The sequence below is a fragment of the Lycorma delicatula genome, chromosome 13 (genome assembly GCF_047948215.1).
Source record: "Lycorma delicatula isolate Av1 chromosome 13, ASM4794821v1, whole genome shotgun sequence".
Taxonomy (NCBI): Eukaryota; Metazoa; Arthropoda; class Insecta; order Hemiptera; family Fulgoridae; genus Lycorma; species Lycorma delicatula.
In genome coordinates, this window is record NC_134467.1 from 40,589,557 (window position 1) to 40,606,027 (window position 16,471).

At 29.7% G+C, this 16,471-nt stretch overlaps 1 protein-coding gene across 1 annotated transcript; it reads right to left on the bottom strand.

The window, feature by feature from the left end:
* Positions 1-2,710: 2,710 nt before the first annotated feature.
* On the bottom strand, positions 2,711-16,221 carry LOC142333641 (uncharacterized). Its single transcript, XM_075381006.1, has 4 exons — positions 16,127-16,221; positions 10,319-10,456; positions 10,102-10,227; positions 2,711-5,046 (listed from the first exon to the last, which is right to left on the bottom strand). The coding sequence occupies exons 2-4, from the start codon at positions 10,451-10,453 to the stop codon at positions 4,000-4,002; spliced, it is 1,308 nt and encodes a 435-aa protein (XP_075237121.1). The 5' UTR covers positions 10,454-10,456; positions 16,127-16,221; the 3' UTR covers positions 2,711-3,999.
* Positions 16,222-16,471: the final 250 nt, after the last annotated feature.

The window sequence follows — 16,471 nt, forward strand, 5'->3', positions numbered from 1 at the left end:
ACCCAATTGTGAACCTTAACAATCCCAAGATCAACAACACATAAATAAATTAAAAAAACATTTACCCTTCAATACTGTACCTTACAAATTTGCACAATGTATATTTTTTTAATTACACTTTAAAATGTTATTTCAATAAATAATAATATAATATAATATATTTCTCAATACGCACACAATTATAAACGCGATCGCAGTGCTGCCTAATTGTTACTTAATCAGTTGTGATTTTGTTTACATTGGCAACGGCCATACGGGCTCTTTGTGATTGGTCGTTGTGTTTGACAGCGGACATCTTACATTGATCTGATTGGTTTTCCTTTGTTTGCATTTCCATCTGATTTATTAGACTCTTATTTATTAAAAAACTGTTTTCTCAAGATTTTTTGTAACACAATAATAACACAAAATTACAAAATATTTTTCTCAATTTGATCGCAGCACCAACTGTCAGGACAAACTAAAATTAAAATAGAATATTATTGAATATTCGATACTGCGATGGTAGCGCAGTCTGCCGGATCCAATGTAAAACATTCCAAAATCAACAACTACTTATAAATAAAAAATTAATTAAAATCTAAATCATTCTCGATTCCCCTTGAACACACACAAAAAATTTCATCAAAATTGGTCCAGCCGTTTAGGAAGAGTTCAGTGACATACACACGCATACAAGAAATATATATATATATAAAGATATGGTACAAATGAATTTTTAAATAATAAAAATGTTCAAATACCTTTAGCATCCAAGTATGGTTGACTTTAGTAAGATAACAAATGGTATTCACGATTAATAGCAACTAACCATTGATGTCGTAACAGGACAGGGAAAAAGTAGGTCAGCCACCACCACAGCCAGTCACTTTGATGTCATCAGACACTTCTACTTTATGTCATCAACAGTTACTAACTGCACAAGGGCTTGCAAAGTTAAACACAGCAACATGCATAGATGGTAAAGAACCTTCATATGATCAAAGTCTTTTATACTTGTTATCCTTGCCACACGTTTGTTACTTGTTTAAAATCTTATTTACGAATAATGCTAATATATATCTGGATTTTAATGAATGTTATAAAATATTACCAATAGTGGATATCATTACAGATTTGTTTTTTAAGATAATATTGTAGTAACTTAGTTTCTTTTCATTATTTGAAAGATAAGAGTAATTGTGTTTTTGATGAAAATACTTATTCTTTATGAAAATGAAAATAAACCAAATTATGTACATTTAAGTACTGCTCCAAGAGGATTTAAAAAAAAAGAAAAGAAAAGACATGTATATTTTAAATAAAAATAATTGTTTGTATATTATTTCTCTTTATTATAAACCCATTCCAATACGTAAGTGATTTTACATTGTATTTACAACTTGTATACAAATAAAAACAAATTATGCATACAATAATATTAATTACATTTTATTATATACAATTACATTAATTATTTATTTACAACAGGAGTTAATTTTTTAATTTTCTTCTTGACAATATATTATAATTATTTACAAAATCTAAAATTATATTTAGCGCCACAGGATGCAGTTTCTTATTTTTAGTTCTGCAATTTTGGAATCCAAACAAATTTTTTGTAACGATTAGTAAAATTATTTTCGCTAGTTAAACAATCATAATTTTTTCTGATTTGACAGAATAATCTCATTTCTTAATTTATTTATAGCTATTTCAAGGTTTAATTACTTTTGGTTATACCACACATTATTATTATATTCCCTAACCATATACTGTATTAGTATTAAATATATTTTCTAATGGAAGTGAACAAACAATGGGCATTACTTGGATGATTTCCTCGATCCTTTGTGGACGATTGCGTTCTCTTTTGTTTGGAGGTCTTAGTGTTTCAACTCTGCAAATTTCATCACCAAGAGCGCCATCAGATGTTCTTTACCTACTGGAGCCTTCATTCATAATGAAGCAACCTGCCACCAGTCTTTCGGATTCATTTTCAGTATCTCTTGAAAAGAGTAACAACGAAAATCTATTTGATCTTCGCTGGTGCGGTACACAAATAAAACCTGTCGCCTGCATTTGTAGATAAATAGAAAAGGATATTTTTCCAGTCGTTGTGGGAGTGTAATCTATCAGTTGTAATATCTGTTCAACGGTGCTGCTGGATTGATTATTTATCCGATTGGTTATATGAACATCTGCAGCATGAATCAAAATAGTTGCAGCCTTGGAGGACATGGAGATGGCTGAAATTGGGTTCATGATGCCAGGCGCAGAGGAACAGGTCTGTTTCGCATTTTCGATAGTATTTGATGCAGCTGCTGTACCGTTCAATACTGCTTTGAATGTTTTGTCTAACTGATTCAGTAGACTTGAAGTGAATGACATCTGTGGTAATTTTCTTTGGATCCTCTAAGTAATCATACTGGTTTAAATAATCAAACTCTAAATAATCATTCCTGTATACTCTGTTTCCAGATGTTCTGGAGGGTGAAGCAGAGGTCAGCGTTAGGGTGCGGACTACACCCTTCCCTGGTGTATAGGCTGTGGATCCTGTAGATATAGAACAAGTGGTTTCTCAAATGGTACTGAAAAAGGCACTAGGGATTGATCAACTTGACCTGGATATATTCTACTATCTGCTGCCTGACATAAGAGGTCATGCTGCCTGACATAGTTAAGGCATCCCGTGAACAGCCTGCTGCCTGCGCTCAGCAGGCTGTTCACGGGATGCCTTAACTATGGCTGCTTCCAGACTTGTTGGAAAGTGGCTTTGGTGAGAGTGTTCTTAAAACCAGGAAAGGATCCTAGTGAGGCAGCCAGTTACTGACCCATCAATAACTGCCTTTCAAGTTGCTTGAAAGGCTGGTTGTGGAACAGCTCTGGGAAAGCACTGAGGTGAACTGTTTTCTAAACCATGAAATACTACTTGTAAGCAGCATTTTATCATTATCATAAAAAAAACATTAAGTATTCTTTATTTCTCCATTTATTTTCTACTGTACATAACGAAAAAGTTTTTTTTCAATCTGTTAAAAGTTAATCTGTTTTGTTGTTAATAAAAGTCAACATGTTTAAAATTTTATTTGTTTTCTGTTGACATTATTTACATCAATCTTCTTATAATTAAATTCTCTACAATTTATGTTTAAAAAATGTATGATTTATTACCAATTTAACTACGTTATTGTACGTCAAACGTAAAAAAATATGCTTTTTGACCCTATTTTTGGTGTTTTACATGGGATATCTTAGAAACTAAGAGAGATACAGTTTTGGGACCTATTTTTTTATATTTCCCAGCTCAAAAACCATAAGAAACAATTGAATTTACCCCTTAATTGATCTTCCCAGAATTTCAGAAAGCCTTAATTTACCCGGAGGAACTGAAACTCGGGCGAAATCTTTCACCCTGTATAACCTCGATAATGAAGCGTTTTCAAACCTATGTTTATATGAACTTTTTTCTTATTTTTAGCCTCTAGAATGAGTTGTCCAAGTATTGCCCTATCCTCTTGAATCCCTCTGTATATTATATTAACTTATTATAAAAAAAAGTTTTATTCTATTTTATTTTATCACATATTCACAATTTTTCAACTTTTTACAAATTTTGAAGTTGAAATTTGCAAAAAAATCAAGATATGATGGGGAAAAATGAAGGTTATTTTCAGAACCAATACTTGAAAATACAGAAGAATCAATTATCAAAAACTAAAACACAACAATCACAGGCTTGTGTTATAAACATTAGATAAATTTTAATATATTTGTTTGAAATTATGTAACCTTGAAAGAATGTTATTAATTTTTTCTGCTTAATCAAATTTCTTAATATAAGATTTTTAAAGGTCATAACGATTCTCTACTAAGGATATTATTAAGATATATTTTTTAAACTACAACTCTCATGAAAGATTTTTGACAAAGTCACAAACATAAATTTCTCCTTGGTATGAATATTTAAATATAAGATTTTAAAGCAGAACTTTGATTAAAAGACTTCTAACAAAGATTTCAAACAATTTTTTTCTTTTTTGTATGAATATTAAGATGTCTGTTTAAATTGCTTCTGTTATTAAATGACTTTTGACAAACATTACAAACATAATTTTTCTCCTTAGTATGAATATTTAAATGTATATTTAAAGCAGAACTTTGATTAAAAGACTTTTGACAAAATTTACAAATAAAATTTTCCTCCCTAGTATGAAGATTTAAATGTAATTTTAAAGAAGAAATTTGATTAAAAGATTTTTGACAAAATATACATACATAACTTTTCTCTTTGGTGTGTGAATTAATATGCACCTTTAAATTAGAAAGACGATTAAAAACTTTTTGACAGAAGTTACATACATAATTTTTCTCTTTAGTATGAATATTAAGATGTGCCTTTAAAGTGTCTTTACGATTAAATGACTTCTGACAAAAGTTACAAATATTATTCTTCCCCTTGTGTATATTAATATGCATCTTTAAATTAGAAAGATTATAAAAAACCTTTTGGCAGAAATTACATACATAACTTTTCTCCTTTGTATGAATATTTAAATGTGATTTTAAAGCAGATCTGTGGTTAAAGGACTTCTGACAAAAGGTACAGACGTAACTTTTCTCTCTTGTATGAATATTAAGATGAGCCTTTAAATTTTCTTTACGATTAAATGACTTTTGACAAAAGTCACAAATATAGTTCTTCTCTTCATTATGAGTAATAACGCGCATTTGTAATTCATTATCATGAATAAGAGACAATTGAGAAAAGTTAAGATTATTTTTTTTCTCTTTAGCAGGAAAGTCAATATGTCTACTTAAATAACATTTACATTTGAATCTTTCATCACAATATTCACAAACCGATTTCTTTCCTTTCTGCACAGGTATCTTGTTTTTACTACATACATCCTTGGCTAAACTTTCTACTGTTACATCACCGTAAATACACTTGCATTTACAGGGTTTTTCTTTAAAAATTCCATCATATACCAAATTATTTACACTTCTTTTACAAGTAATACAATTCTTGGTACTTCCCTTGATGGTTTCTTTACTGATAGTAACCTGTAAATTAAAAATAACTATGAATTAAGGTAAAATTATTTCAATTAATATTAAGTGTTAAATATTGTAAAAGCTACTAAAAATGTATAAAATATTGAATATTTTAAACATATATTCATAAACAACATGTTTTTGGATATTTGTTAACCATCAATGAGTATTATAAAGAGGAACTTATCTTATACTACGAGTTGTGATAAAAAAATACGGTGAATAATTTTTTATTAAAAAAAGTAATAAGGTTACATAGAATTTGATTTAATCTCCTTCAAGTCCGTGGCTAGCAATGCACTTATCCCAACATTGACTCCATGACTGGAGGCATTTCTGGAAGGCGCCTTCGGAAGGGCTTTCAGCTGCTCGGTTGTGGGCCTCTCAATGCCAGCAACGGTGTCAAAACGTTTTTCTTTAAGCACAGTTTTAATTTTTGGGAAGAGCCAAAAGTCGCATGGTGCTAAATCCGGTGAGTATGGCGGATGTGAACAGACAGGAACACTTTTTTCGGCCAAAAAGTAGCGAATGAGAAGCGAGGTGTGACACGGCGCGTTGTCGTGGTGAAGAAGGAAGCCATCGGTCCATTTTTCTGGTCGCTTTCTTCGTACGTCTTTTCGCAAACGTTGCAGTACACCCTTATAAAATTCAGAGTTTACAGCTGTTCCCCTTGGAACGAACTCTGATCGCACTATGCCCTCACTATCGAAAAAAACAACGAACATGACCTTGATGTTGGATTTTGACTAACATGCCTTTTTAGGGTGAGGAGATGAACTGGTTTTCCATTGGGAACTCTGCATTTTGGTCTCAGGGTCATAGCCATAGACCCAACTTTCATCTCCAGTTACAATTTTGGCCACGAAGTCCGGATCTACATGAAGACGACCCTTCAACTCCGTGCAAATTGACACGAGTGATGAACAGAAGGAAAATCGTATTTTCCTTCTGTTCATCACTCGAAAATCTGGGAACAAATTTTCCACTCGCTCGTCTCATTTGCAATTCATTAGTTAAAACGGATCCGTACGAGGTCTTCCGATAGCTCTTGAATAGTCATTCGCCTGTTTGAACAAACCATTGTTTCCACTTTTTGCACATTTTCAAGTTTTTTTGAGGTTACTGGACGTCCCACACGCTGCTCGTCTTCAACAGTCTCATTTCCGTTTTTAAATCGGTCATACCACTTGTACACAGTCTTCAAAGTTACCACATTATCGCCGTACACCGATCCTAACATTTCGTGAGCTTCTTTGGCACTCTTTTGCAACTTAAAACAAAACTTAATGTTAATGCTTGTTCAAAATCCATCTTGCGCGACAGACACGATAAACACAACCTCACTCTAGCGACTCTGGGAGCTGGCTGGCAAGCTCAAACGTGTTACAACTTGTCCCTGCCTGTCTCAATTGATCACGCTATTGGACAAATTATAGCATATGGATGTAGCGTCAGCAGTTGCCGCTATAAAAATTCATCCACCGTATTTTTTTATCACAACTCGTATGTTTATATACTTGGTTGAAACTTTATCATCATATGCATGTTTTTGGAAAACCAAAAAAACTATTTAGAAAATCTATAATAAAAGGTCAATATTTATTACTTCTATATCAATGTTGATCAGATCTACAAACCCAACATTTTATAAATATAATATTTTATATACAGTATGTCAGAGCTAAAGGTCTCCAAAACTAATGGCCTACATTTAGAAAACCAGTCATTGTAAACTCTTAAACATAGGCTCAAAGACAGGACGGACATATTCCCAAGATTTGTTCATTATACTCTCAGAATCAGCAAAATATATATGTGCAGACAAACAGACTCCAACACAATTGTAGTCAGCCAAGATGTGGACCCCCCCACAAAAAATGTTCAGTGCATGCTTTGGTTAGCGGAGTTTCTATCAGTTAAGCATGTTAAACTGCTTATACAAACTGAATAGAATATTAATTCTCCTACATCCAAATCTATAGTATTCCAAGGATACAACTTTAAGAGAGACTGGAAGCTTGGTTTCACAAACTGATAATCGTCAAAACTGTGGATCAAGTAAGCGATGCATTTACTGCCAGTCCTGTTAGGTCTATTAGGCGGTCTAGTTACGGGCTGCAAATTCCTCTTTCCACTGTTCACAACTGCTCAGTTTCCAAATGTACAAGTTACAACTCCTTCATCATATTAAACCAAATGATCGCCACCAATGTCAGTTTGCTGCAGAGGTAATCACCATATTAAATATATTGATATTTTATTTAGTGATAACACAACTTTTCATACATGCGGTATAGATTAATTTCTTTCCTGTAATCATATGTGATAACAACATTAACATGATTAAAAATCAATACGCTATACTGTTAAGAAATAATGCAACCTATAATTTCATATTAAGGTAAAAACTATTTATTTTTATTTAACAGCCCTCTTAAGGATTACTCATGCATAACTTTTGTTTTACAAAATTCTTACATTATTTTCCTTGAATTTTCTCTCTTTTCTTTGGACCATCTGCTAGTTTTCTAAAAGAATATCTGTCAAAAATTACTTCTTTGGAAATATTTAATAGTTTTATCTTTTTCAGTATTTTTTAACCAGCTTATTTAGTTTTTTCTTTTCTTCAAAAAAGGTTTTTTCTCTGTTTAGCCTCCAGAACCACCATAAGGAATTTTTCAAAGGATAAATGAGGATGATACATATGAATATAGGATATGTATGAATAAAGGTTAACATTTTTTTTTGTTATACATTCTATATAAGTGACTATAAAATTTGAATGTTATTTTTCTCATTATATGTTCCACTTTTTTTAAAATTTTTATAAATTTCTACTCGTATTCTTAATTTATAAAATATTACCTTTGAGTTCTGGATGGTGGATTTTCCTAAAAATTTTATTTTTACTTTTTTCTAGATTTTTTCCTAAGTCTTTCTATAGGTTTTCTGCACTATGTAACACTTGTGGTTAAACTAGTGTCTTAATTTTATGTTTTTGGATAAGGATTTTTCACTATGAATAACTGATAAGACACTTTCTTCCTTTTCTAATACATTCAGGGTAATTATTTCACCTAAATATTTAATTTTTTTTATCTATTCTCATTCAAAAATTTTCATTATTTGGATTTTCTTTTTATTATTAACAAACCATTTTGTTTAATCATATGAAATTTGTAGCAATTTAGTTTATACAATTTTCTATATCTTGAATTTTCATTTGCACCTGTGCTGTCTTTTGCCAAAATTATCAATTTGTCAGCAAATAATAAAATATTTATATGTAAATTAATGTTCTCAAAAAAAAAAATTAATTATTCACTTATTAAAAAACACATCTATAACCACTTTAGGTACCTACGTATTAACGCCTACGTATCGGATTTCAGTGGAAAATGAACAGTCTCTTTATTAATTTTAATAAATGGTTATTTATATTTATTTATTTTATAAATATAATTTAACAAACTTAACCTATGCTCGCTAACCTTGACTAATTAACACCGAATTTTGAGTATTTATTTAATAAATTCAGTAATTATTGCAATTATTTATTATTTAAAATAATCAAAACACTACTGTTAATTAGTCAAGGTTAGCGAGCAAAGCGAGCGTAGGTTAAGTTTGGTTAAATTATATTTATAAAATAAATAAATATAAATAATTATTTATTAAAATTAATAGACTGTTTTAAATCTATGTTAAACTCTATATATCGGCCCATTTTCCACCGAAATCCGATTGACTACTTTGTTTTTAAATAAAGCTGTAGCTGCGGTGGCGTTAATACGTAAGTACCCCGCTTTATTATTAAAAACACCTTCAATGTTTTTTTTTTTTTTAATTTACTCGTAGCGGAAAAGATTCATCTACAAATCTACTGTTAAAACAGAAAGAAAGAGACAAGTGAGAAATTTTAATAATGGATGAAAGAAAACAGTAGCATGTAGACTTAAAGTAAGCAACAATAACCAAAATTCATGCTATTTAAAATCTTATTTAGCCGGACTTTAGGCTATACAAGGTAATTCAGAAATGTTTTACCTCCACTACACAAACGATCCCCTAAGGATCATTTTTACATTACAATGAATATTACTACTTCTTGTCCTGATAAAGAAAAACCCCAGATTTTGCAGACATTTTTTTTAATCTTTCAACTTGTCCCCTTGCAATTCATTCATATACTCATATACATGTTACTACCACTAATGTATTATTTTTTAGTTACAGGTAGCAAAAAATAATGATACAATTAAATTCTTTTGTCATAAATTATGAGGTAAAATTAATTATTTTATACATGACAAGAGTAAATTATTTATCAAATCACTAATAAACAAAAAAAAAATTAGTAAACACATTTGTCACAAATTTAATTCTGAGAAAACTGATTTTATGAATCAATTTGAAAAAAATAATAAGTCAATTATCAAAATGTTCTTGGCCTGACAAAGAAAACCAAGTTTAAGTTTAAACTTAGTTCCCTTACAATTTCATAAAGTTACTCAGATTTTTCAACTTTTTAATATTTTCAGTACGATGTGATATGTCCAACTCTGCGAAATAAGGAGTCATCTCATCTATGCATCATTTGAAATGAATCTTCAAAAGTCATTTCTTCAAGTTTGGGAGGAGTAAGTAATCAATAGGAGCAGAGTCAGGTGAATACAGCACATGCTTACATATGTCATTGTCAAACTGTAAATTTTCATGGAGTTTTGCAGATACAATCCGAGACATGTGTACAGGCACATTATCATGGTAAAGAGCAGTATCTTTCTGGCCAATATGGCAGTACTAATCAATCAGTCTGGTAAAGCATCAGAAGTATAACGCTCTCTGCACTTGTAAGTTCAACTTTCTAATTCCAACATTATTAAAAAAAAACCAAAACTTAGTAAAAAATGCAATAAAGTCAAATTAAAAAAAAAAAAATCAACATTAAGTGCAGATATAAAGTTTCATTCGTACAACTACTCCAATGAATACACTCGGGAGAGGGTGAGAAAAACTTCATACATCACTTTCATTATAAAATAACTGCACAATAAAACTTACCGCTTCGTTTTTAATTTGATGATCTTCAGATTTAATTAACTCAGTCCCTTCAACTGCAAGAGGATCTGTTAATTCATCATAACCATTACCGAGGGGCTCCTCTTTCACTTGTAAAAATTCACTTTCCTAAAACATATAATCAACTAAATTTAATATTATAGTTTAATAACATGGTAACACTTCCAAAAAAATAAAAATAAAATAAAATTATACTTACACAGTCATCTTCAATCGGGTGATGAGGTAAAAACAAGCATACAGTTTCCTCTGTAGTATCATCTTCAGTTTCTAGTTTGATACTGTTAGAGTTCAGAGCTTCAAATTCATAGATATTCTTTACAGGTACGTCCATTATCTTCAAAAATAAAAACATTTTAAGTTAAAATTTAAGTATTTATAATGAAAAGAACAAAGTTTCTTCAAACTGTAAAACATTTAATTTCATTTAGTGAAATTTTTACTTATATTTATTTGTATCTAATATTCTTTTACTTTAGAATTTAACAACTGAATTATAGTAATTATTTGTATGTATGTATGTATGTATATATATATATATATATATATATATTAAATATTGTCAAGTGAATGATTAATATGAAACCTGACCTGACATTAGACACTAGTCACCAATAAAAATGACAATAGTCATTCTCAAGAATAAAACAAATCCTATATGTTTTGATTGAAGAGGTTTTGCAATACTTTCTTCATGAGCCAAATATATATGGTAGTGTTAAATATACATGATATTACCACTGAAATAGAAGTGATAATTAGCCATACACAAACAGCTCAATTATTTCTACCACACAAATTTATGTACAACAGACATCATAACTCTCAGAAAAAACTACCATGACTATGCCCAATTGTATGAATGCTTTATATGGAACAAACATAATAAAAACTAGGGCAGATAATGTAAAGCAATTGAGTAGTAAAGTACTTCTTTTAAACAGAGAATTATAAATTATATACGTCTTCACTCACTAAAAAATTTGAGTTGTCATGACTTTTAATTACTGGTAGAATTTAGAGCTAGTGGGGACTGTATGTTTGATGAGATGGTAGATGATGAAATGAAGCAATGCTGTTCTTCTTGAATCGTTATTTAATTTCTTGTCACCCTTGACATTTTGATTAAATTACAATAGTTACATTAAACTTAAGAATGTGTGGTGACACTTTAATCATAATTGAACTTGGACATTATCAAGAAATTATGAGTCCCCTTGGACTGAAATGAAAACACAACCGCACTGCACGGGATTCTGATGTAGAATGATCGTACGGCTTAACAAGCTGGTGAACGCTAGCACCCATTAAATCGCAGCACCGGACAGCTCGACGTGGAATGGAACAATTATGTTACACCAATTATTAAAATGGAGCATGAACAATGAGGAAGATGGAGAGGGACTGGATTGAGTCCTCTGAGATGTGGAAAACTTAAGATGGATGGATGAATTGAGGGATGAGAAAGTAATGAACAGGATTAATGAAGCAAATGTACTTATGCAGAAAGTAAAGAAAAAAAAACATTAAGAACAGGATATGTGGTTACAGGAAGTAGAATCTTGATAACTACATCGAAAGGGTCAGTAGAAGGAAAAAAAGTGAACATTGGAAACTACAAACGGACAAAGGAGAAGGCTTGTGATAGGAATTAATGGAACAGCAGCGGCATAAGCGACCTGTTGCCAGGCAGACCACCAGATTTCAATTTCATGAGAAAACCGGTTGAAAATGCGCAAGCTTGAACATTACAGAATGTTCATTAGAATACTTCATTAGTACTAATTGGAGAGTACTTCATTAGAATGAACTTCGTAGAGTAATATTAGTTAAAACAGTTAATTAGATTAATAAATAATTTATCTGGGTACTTACGTATTAAGGCCACCGCAGCTACAGCTTTATTTAAAAACAAGGTAGTCAATCGGATTTCGGTGATAAATGAACAGTCTCTTTATTAATTTTAATAAATGGTTATTTATATTTATTTATTTTATAAATATAATTTAACCAAACTTAACCTAAGCTCGCTAACCTTGACCTAATTAACACCGTAATTTTTTGAGTATTTATTAATAAATTCCGTAATTATTGCAATTATTTATTATTTAAATAATCAAAATACTCCTGTTAATTAGTCAAGGTTAGCGAGCGAAGGTTAAGTTTCGTTAAATTATATCTATAAAATAAATAAATATAAATAACCATTTATTAAAATTAATAAAGAGACTGTTTTGAACCTATGTTAAACTCTATATCGGCCCATTTTCCACCGAAATCAGATTGACTACTTTGTTTTTAAAAAAAGCTGTAGCTGCGGTGGCGTTAATACGTAAGTACCTTTATCTGAAATAATTTTTATTCTTATGACTTCCTGACGGGATAGGAAGACTTTCTTCAAAAGTTCTTATCCTAGATTTTGATGATCTTAAGAATCCAGACAAAATTGCTACAATTCAAAAAAAAAAAGTCAGATGTTTTGCACTTTGCATCCTGATGAGATATAAAAAAAATTCAAAAATTACTTTCTTTCACAACTTTTTGATAAAAATACAAATGCTTTTTCATAAAATGTATTTGTTGAATTGTGCTACGAAACTGTCTTTTGAAACATATATGTATCTCTTGCGGGTTGTTTCAGCTGATAGATATCTCTTCATATTACTGAAATAACTCAACTAGTAAGGATGTGAAGGCCATAATATTAAATCTACCAAGTAGCATCATTTTTAACATTACTAACTGTGTTTCTAGTTAGTATAAAAGAATTATTTACTTATTTGAAGATAATTTCAAAAATTTTAACAAATTTATTCAGACAATTATTTAATGAAATGTTAACTTTTCTAAAGTTAATTTTCAAGGTTTGAAATTTCATTAAAGATAATAGGAACAGTTGAAATGTAATGTACAGTCTCTCATAACTCACAAAAAAAAGGAAGATAATCAAATAAAAACAAATATGGGGAAATGTCATGGCGTAAAAGTACATTTTATTTGGTCAAAAGCTTACATATACTTTCCCATGTAGTTACCATTTTCATCTAAACATTTTTCCTAATTGTGAATAAGTTTTCACATTTAGTCATTGAAGAATGTCGGCGGTCTTTTTTTGATTCATGATCTCAGTATGTTCTCAATTCATCACAAATGGTAAAACAAATAACCATAATATCCTTCTTTCCTTACAGAAAGAACAGAAAATTACAGGGTGCCGAAACGTGTGAGTAAGAAGGGTGGGGAATAGGTTCAAATTTCAACTTCACAAGTGCTTCAGTGGCCGTTGCAAACAATGTGTGTGGCTGAGCATCATGTTATAAAATTATCAGCTCAATGGATACACAACCACTCGCGTCTTTTAAATAAGGTGTTTCAACATATCTATATATCTCTCAAAATTTATATTCGACCCAGCTTTCAGGTAGTCAGATACATACACGTGTTTAGAATACCATAATACTGTCAAGAAAATCTTTTTGCAATCGGCTGTTTTGAATTTTTTTATTTGGTGAACCAAACTGCTAGTAGTAATCCATGTTCACAAGTTTTGTCTACTATCACAATATTGAAATGGTACATGTGTATATATATATATATATACAGCACACTGAAATATCAGATGTTTTCGACTCCATAGCAAGAGCACCAGGCAAATGAAATGACTTAAATGAAAGTTCACAACAAGTCCAAGTACTGGAATGTTAGTGTTTGGGAAATGTAATTATATGATGGGAATTTTAAGATTATCACTTATTGCTTAATGCAATATTTTATTCTACTGTTACATTTTAATGTACATTAATTTCAGCTGCCCCTTGTACTTTAAATAAGTACTAGGAATCTCTTATTCTATTTTATAATGCTGTTTGATATTAGTTTTTATACTAAAAAAAAAAGTTAACATAACAGTAAAATTGTTAAATTAAACAGATGCAAAATGTTTTAGTTCTATACAAGAGGTACATTTAAAAATCTTATTTTGAAAATAAATTTTTTCCTTCCTAACTCAATTTAAAAAAAACTGGATTGCTTATAACACATTAGATCTGTTTGATCTTAACAATATTTAACGTGTACTAATTTAAAATTCCTTAAATTTAGTTATCAAGAACTTAAAGAAATTAAAAATTTAATAAGAAAACTAACAGAACTGTTTTATTAGAATTATCTATCAAACCACCAAAAAGATAAGTTTATATAATTTTAAACAAGAAGTATTTCGAAGGAAATGTTACATTCCAAATTTTAACAAGCATAGAAAAAAACATCCAGTGACAGACATATGTAACACTATAATCTTAAATCAACCTAAAGTTTTATAAGAATACTACAAAATTTTAGGAAAACAGTTCTTGTGTTACTTTCAAAATAAACTTATAGAGTTAAGTATATCAAATACAGCAATCCACGAGTTATACAAATTACAACTGCATGGTCTAAATATATAAAACAGACTAGGCAAAAAATTCCCTCATAGACATATGAAACATATATTATATAACTTATAAAAAATTACCTCATGAAAAGAGGGCAAATACAGATGACAGTAAAACACATATACTGCATATGAAAACAAATTTCTAAGGGCGAAATATATATATATATAATTCACCCTTCGGTGAATTTTATAAAAAATAAAGAGTATTTTTATTTATATATATATATATATATATATATATATATATATATATAAATTAAATTAATAAAATAAGAAATACAAACTAAATGAAAACATGCAATTTAGATGAACCTTCTTCCAAACATATTAGATAAATTGATTTGTTTGGTGGATGTCACTGAATTCAGAAGAGTATTTTCTTAAAATAAACACTTCAAAAGAATCTGAATAAAAAATAATTCAAAGCTCGGTAATTCCAAGCAATTAACTTGATCATCACCATCAATTTTTTTCATACTTTAATAAAATGTGTATGCTTAGGTTCACAAAAACACAAAACTAAACAACAGAAAAAAGTTTTGGTCAGCGATGACCTGTGCAAGGTCGAAGTCCAAGCCATGATATCAGTAATATACACAACTATCAGTTTTGAGTTATGCTAACCTGTTAAAATAATCCATTCTGTGGAGTGGTTAGGGTTTAAGGTTAAGGTTAGAGTTCTATGGAGAGAGGTACAGTTTTATGGATAAATAATTATGCATATTTTTAAAAACTTTACAGTCCACTTCTAAGATGTTTACTCTTATACTCTGAGTAAAATTTAAAAATAGGCAGTAACTTTAATAAAGTGTGTAATATGGAAGAATAAAATCATTAAAAAAAAATTTTGTTTACATATGCATTTATTTGTAAATAGTTATACGCTACAAGCATTATGTTTATAAGTTTTTTTTTTAATTTTATAATTCAATTCCTTGTTATTGAAATGAAAATCTTTTAAACAAATATTAAATTAGACTAACCATTAAAATTGTCTCAATTATTTTTTAAAATACTACAGAACATTTGAATGAGAGGTTGACTACTTTGTAATAATAAACAATAATAGAGCAAAACAAATAAAGCCATGCACAAATGAAATGAAAATGACTGTCACTGTTAAGTAATAAACATACACGAACGGAGGATAGGGTAAATAAAAAAAAAGGGTACAAAAAAAAGGCCATACAGGAAGAATCAAAAGCCTGCTTTCCATACAATGGCTCATTTAATTATTATCTACAATAATTTAAGGTGTAATCATTTCATCATGCTGTTCCACCCTGGTAGCAATTTTTTAAATAGCACTGACAAAACGTTTCTTCCGTAACTCTTACTAAAATTTTTCAATTATCTTTTTGATAACAATCACAATATTGAAGCAAATACAGAATTATTATTATTATCTAAAAATTATTGTACAACTCGGCGAGGACAAAACTATTGTTTAAGGTTATTTATTACATATTTAAAGAATAGAAAAAATACAAACTGCATGTAACAAAAAAAAATCACAGTTTACAATTAAAAGTATAGTCATTAAATATTTATATTAAAATAATTACTTACATCGGATAAACAAATCAGGAATATCAACGATCAAATACAATTAACTTTCTAGTTTTAATTCAATCAACACAACTCGCAAACAACTGACGATACCGTACAATTAGTTGGATTGATGATGCCAACATGAAGATTAGTATCAACGTAACTGCTAAAATGTAAAATAATTTTTTTTTTTGTATAACTTTCAAAAAAGCTAATAAAATTATTATATTATAAAATAACCTTTTAAATAGGCCAGAATAAAAATAAGAAATTAATAAAAAAATGTTTAACCGACTTACCGGTTTTAAATATGTAAAAATATACTTACAAAGACATTTTCGAAATTATCTTTAAGAAATAACA

Excerpts from the sequence above, each read along its gene's own strand:
- LOC142333641 (XM_075381006.1), bottom strand. The coding sequence starts at position 10,453 with ATGGACGTACCTGTAAAGAATATCTATGAATTTGAAGCTCTGAACTCT. Across the intron at positions 10,228-10,318 it reads ACCCGATTGAAGATGACTGT|GAAAGTGAATTTTTACAAGT; the intron begins GTAAGTATAATT and ends TATATGTTTTAG. Across the intron at positions 5,047-10,101 it reads ATCAAATTAAAAACGAAGCG|GTTACTATCAGTAAAGAAAC; the intron begins GTAAGTTTTATT and ends TTTAATTTACAG.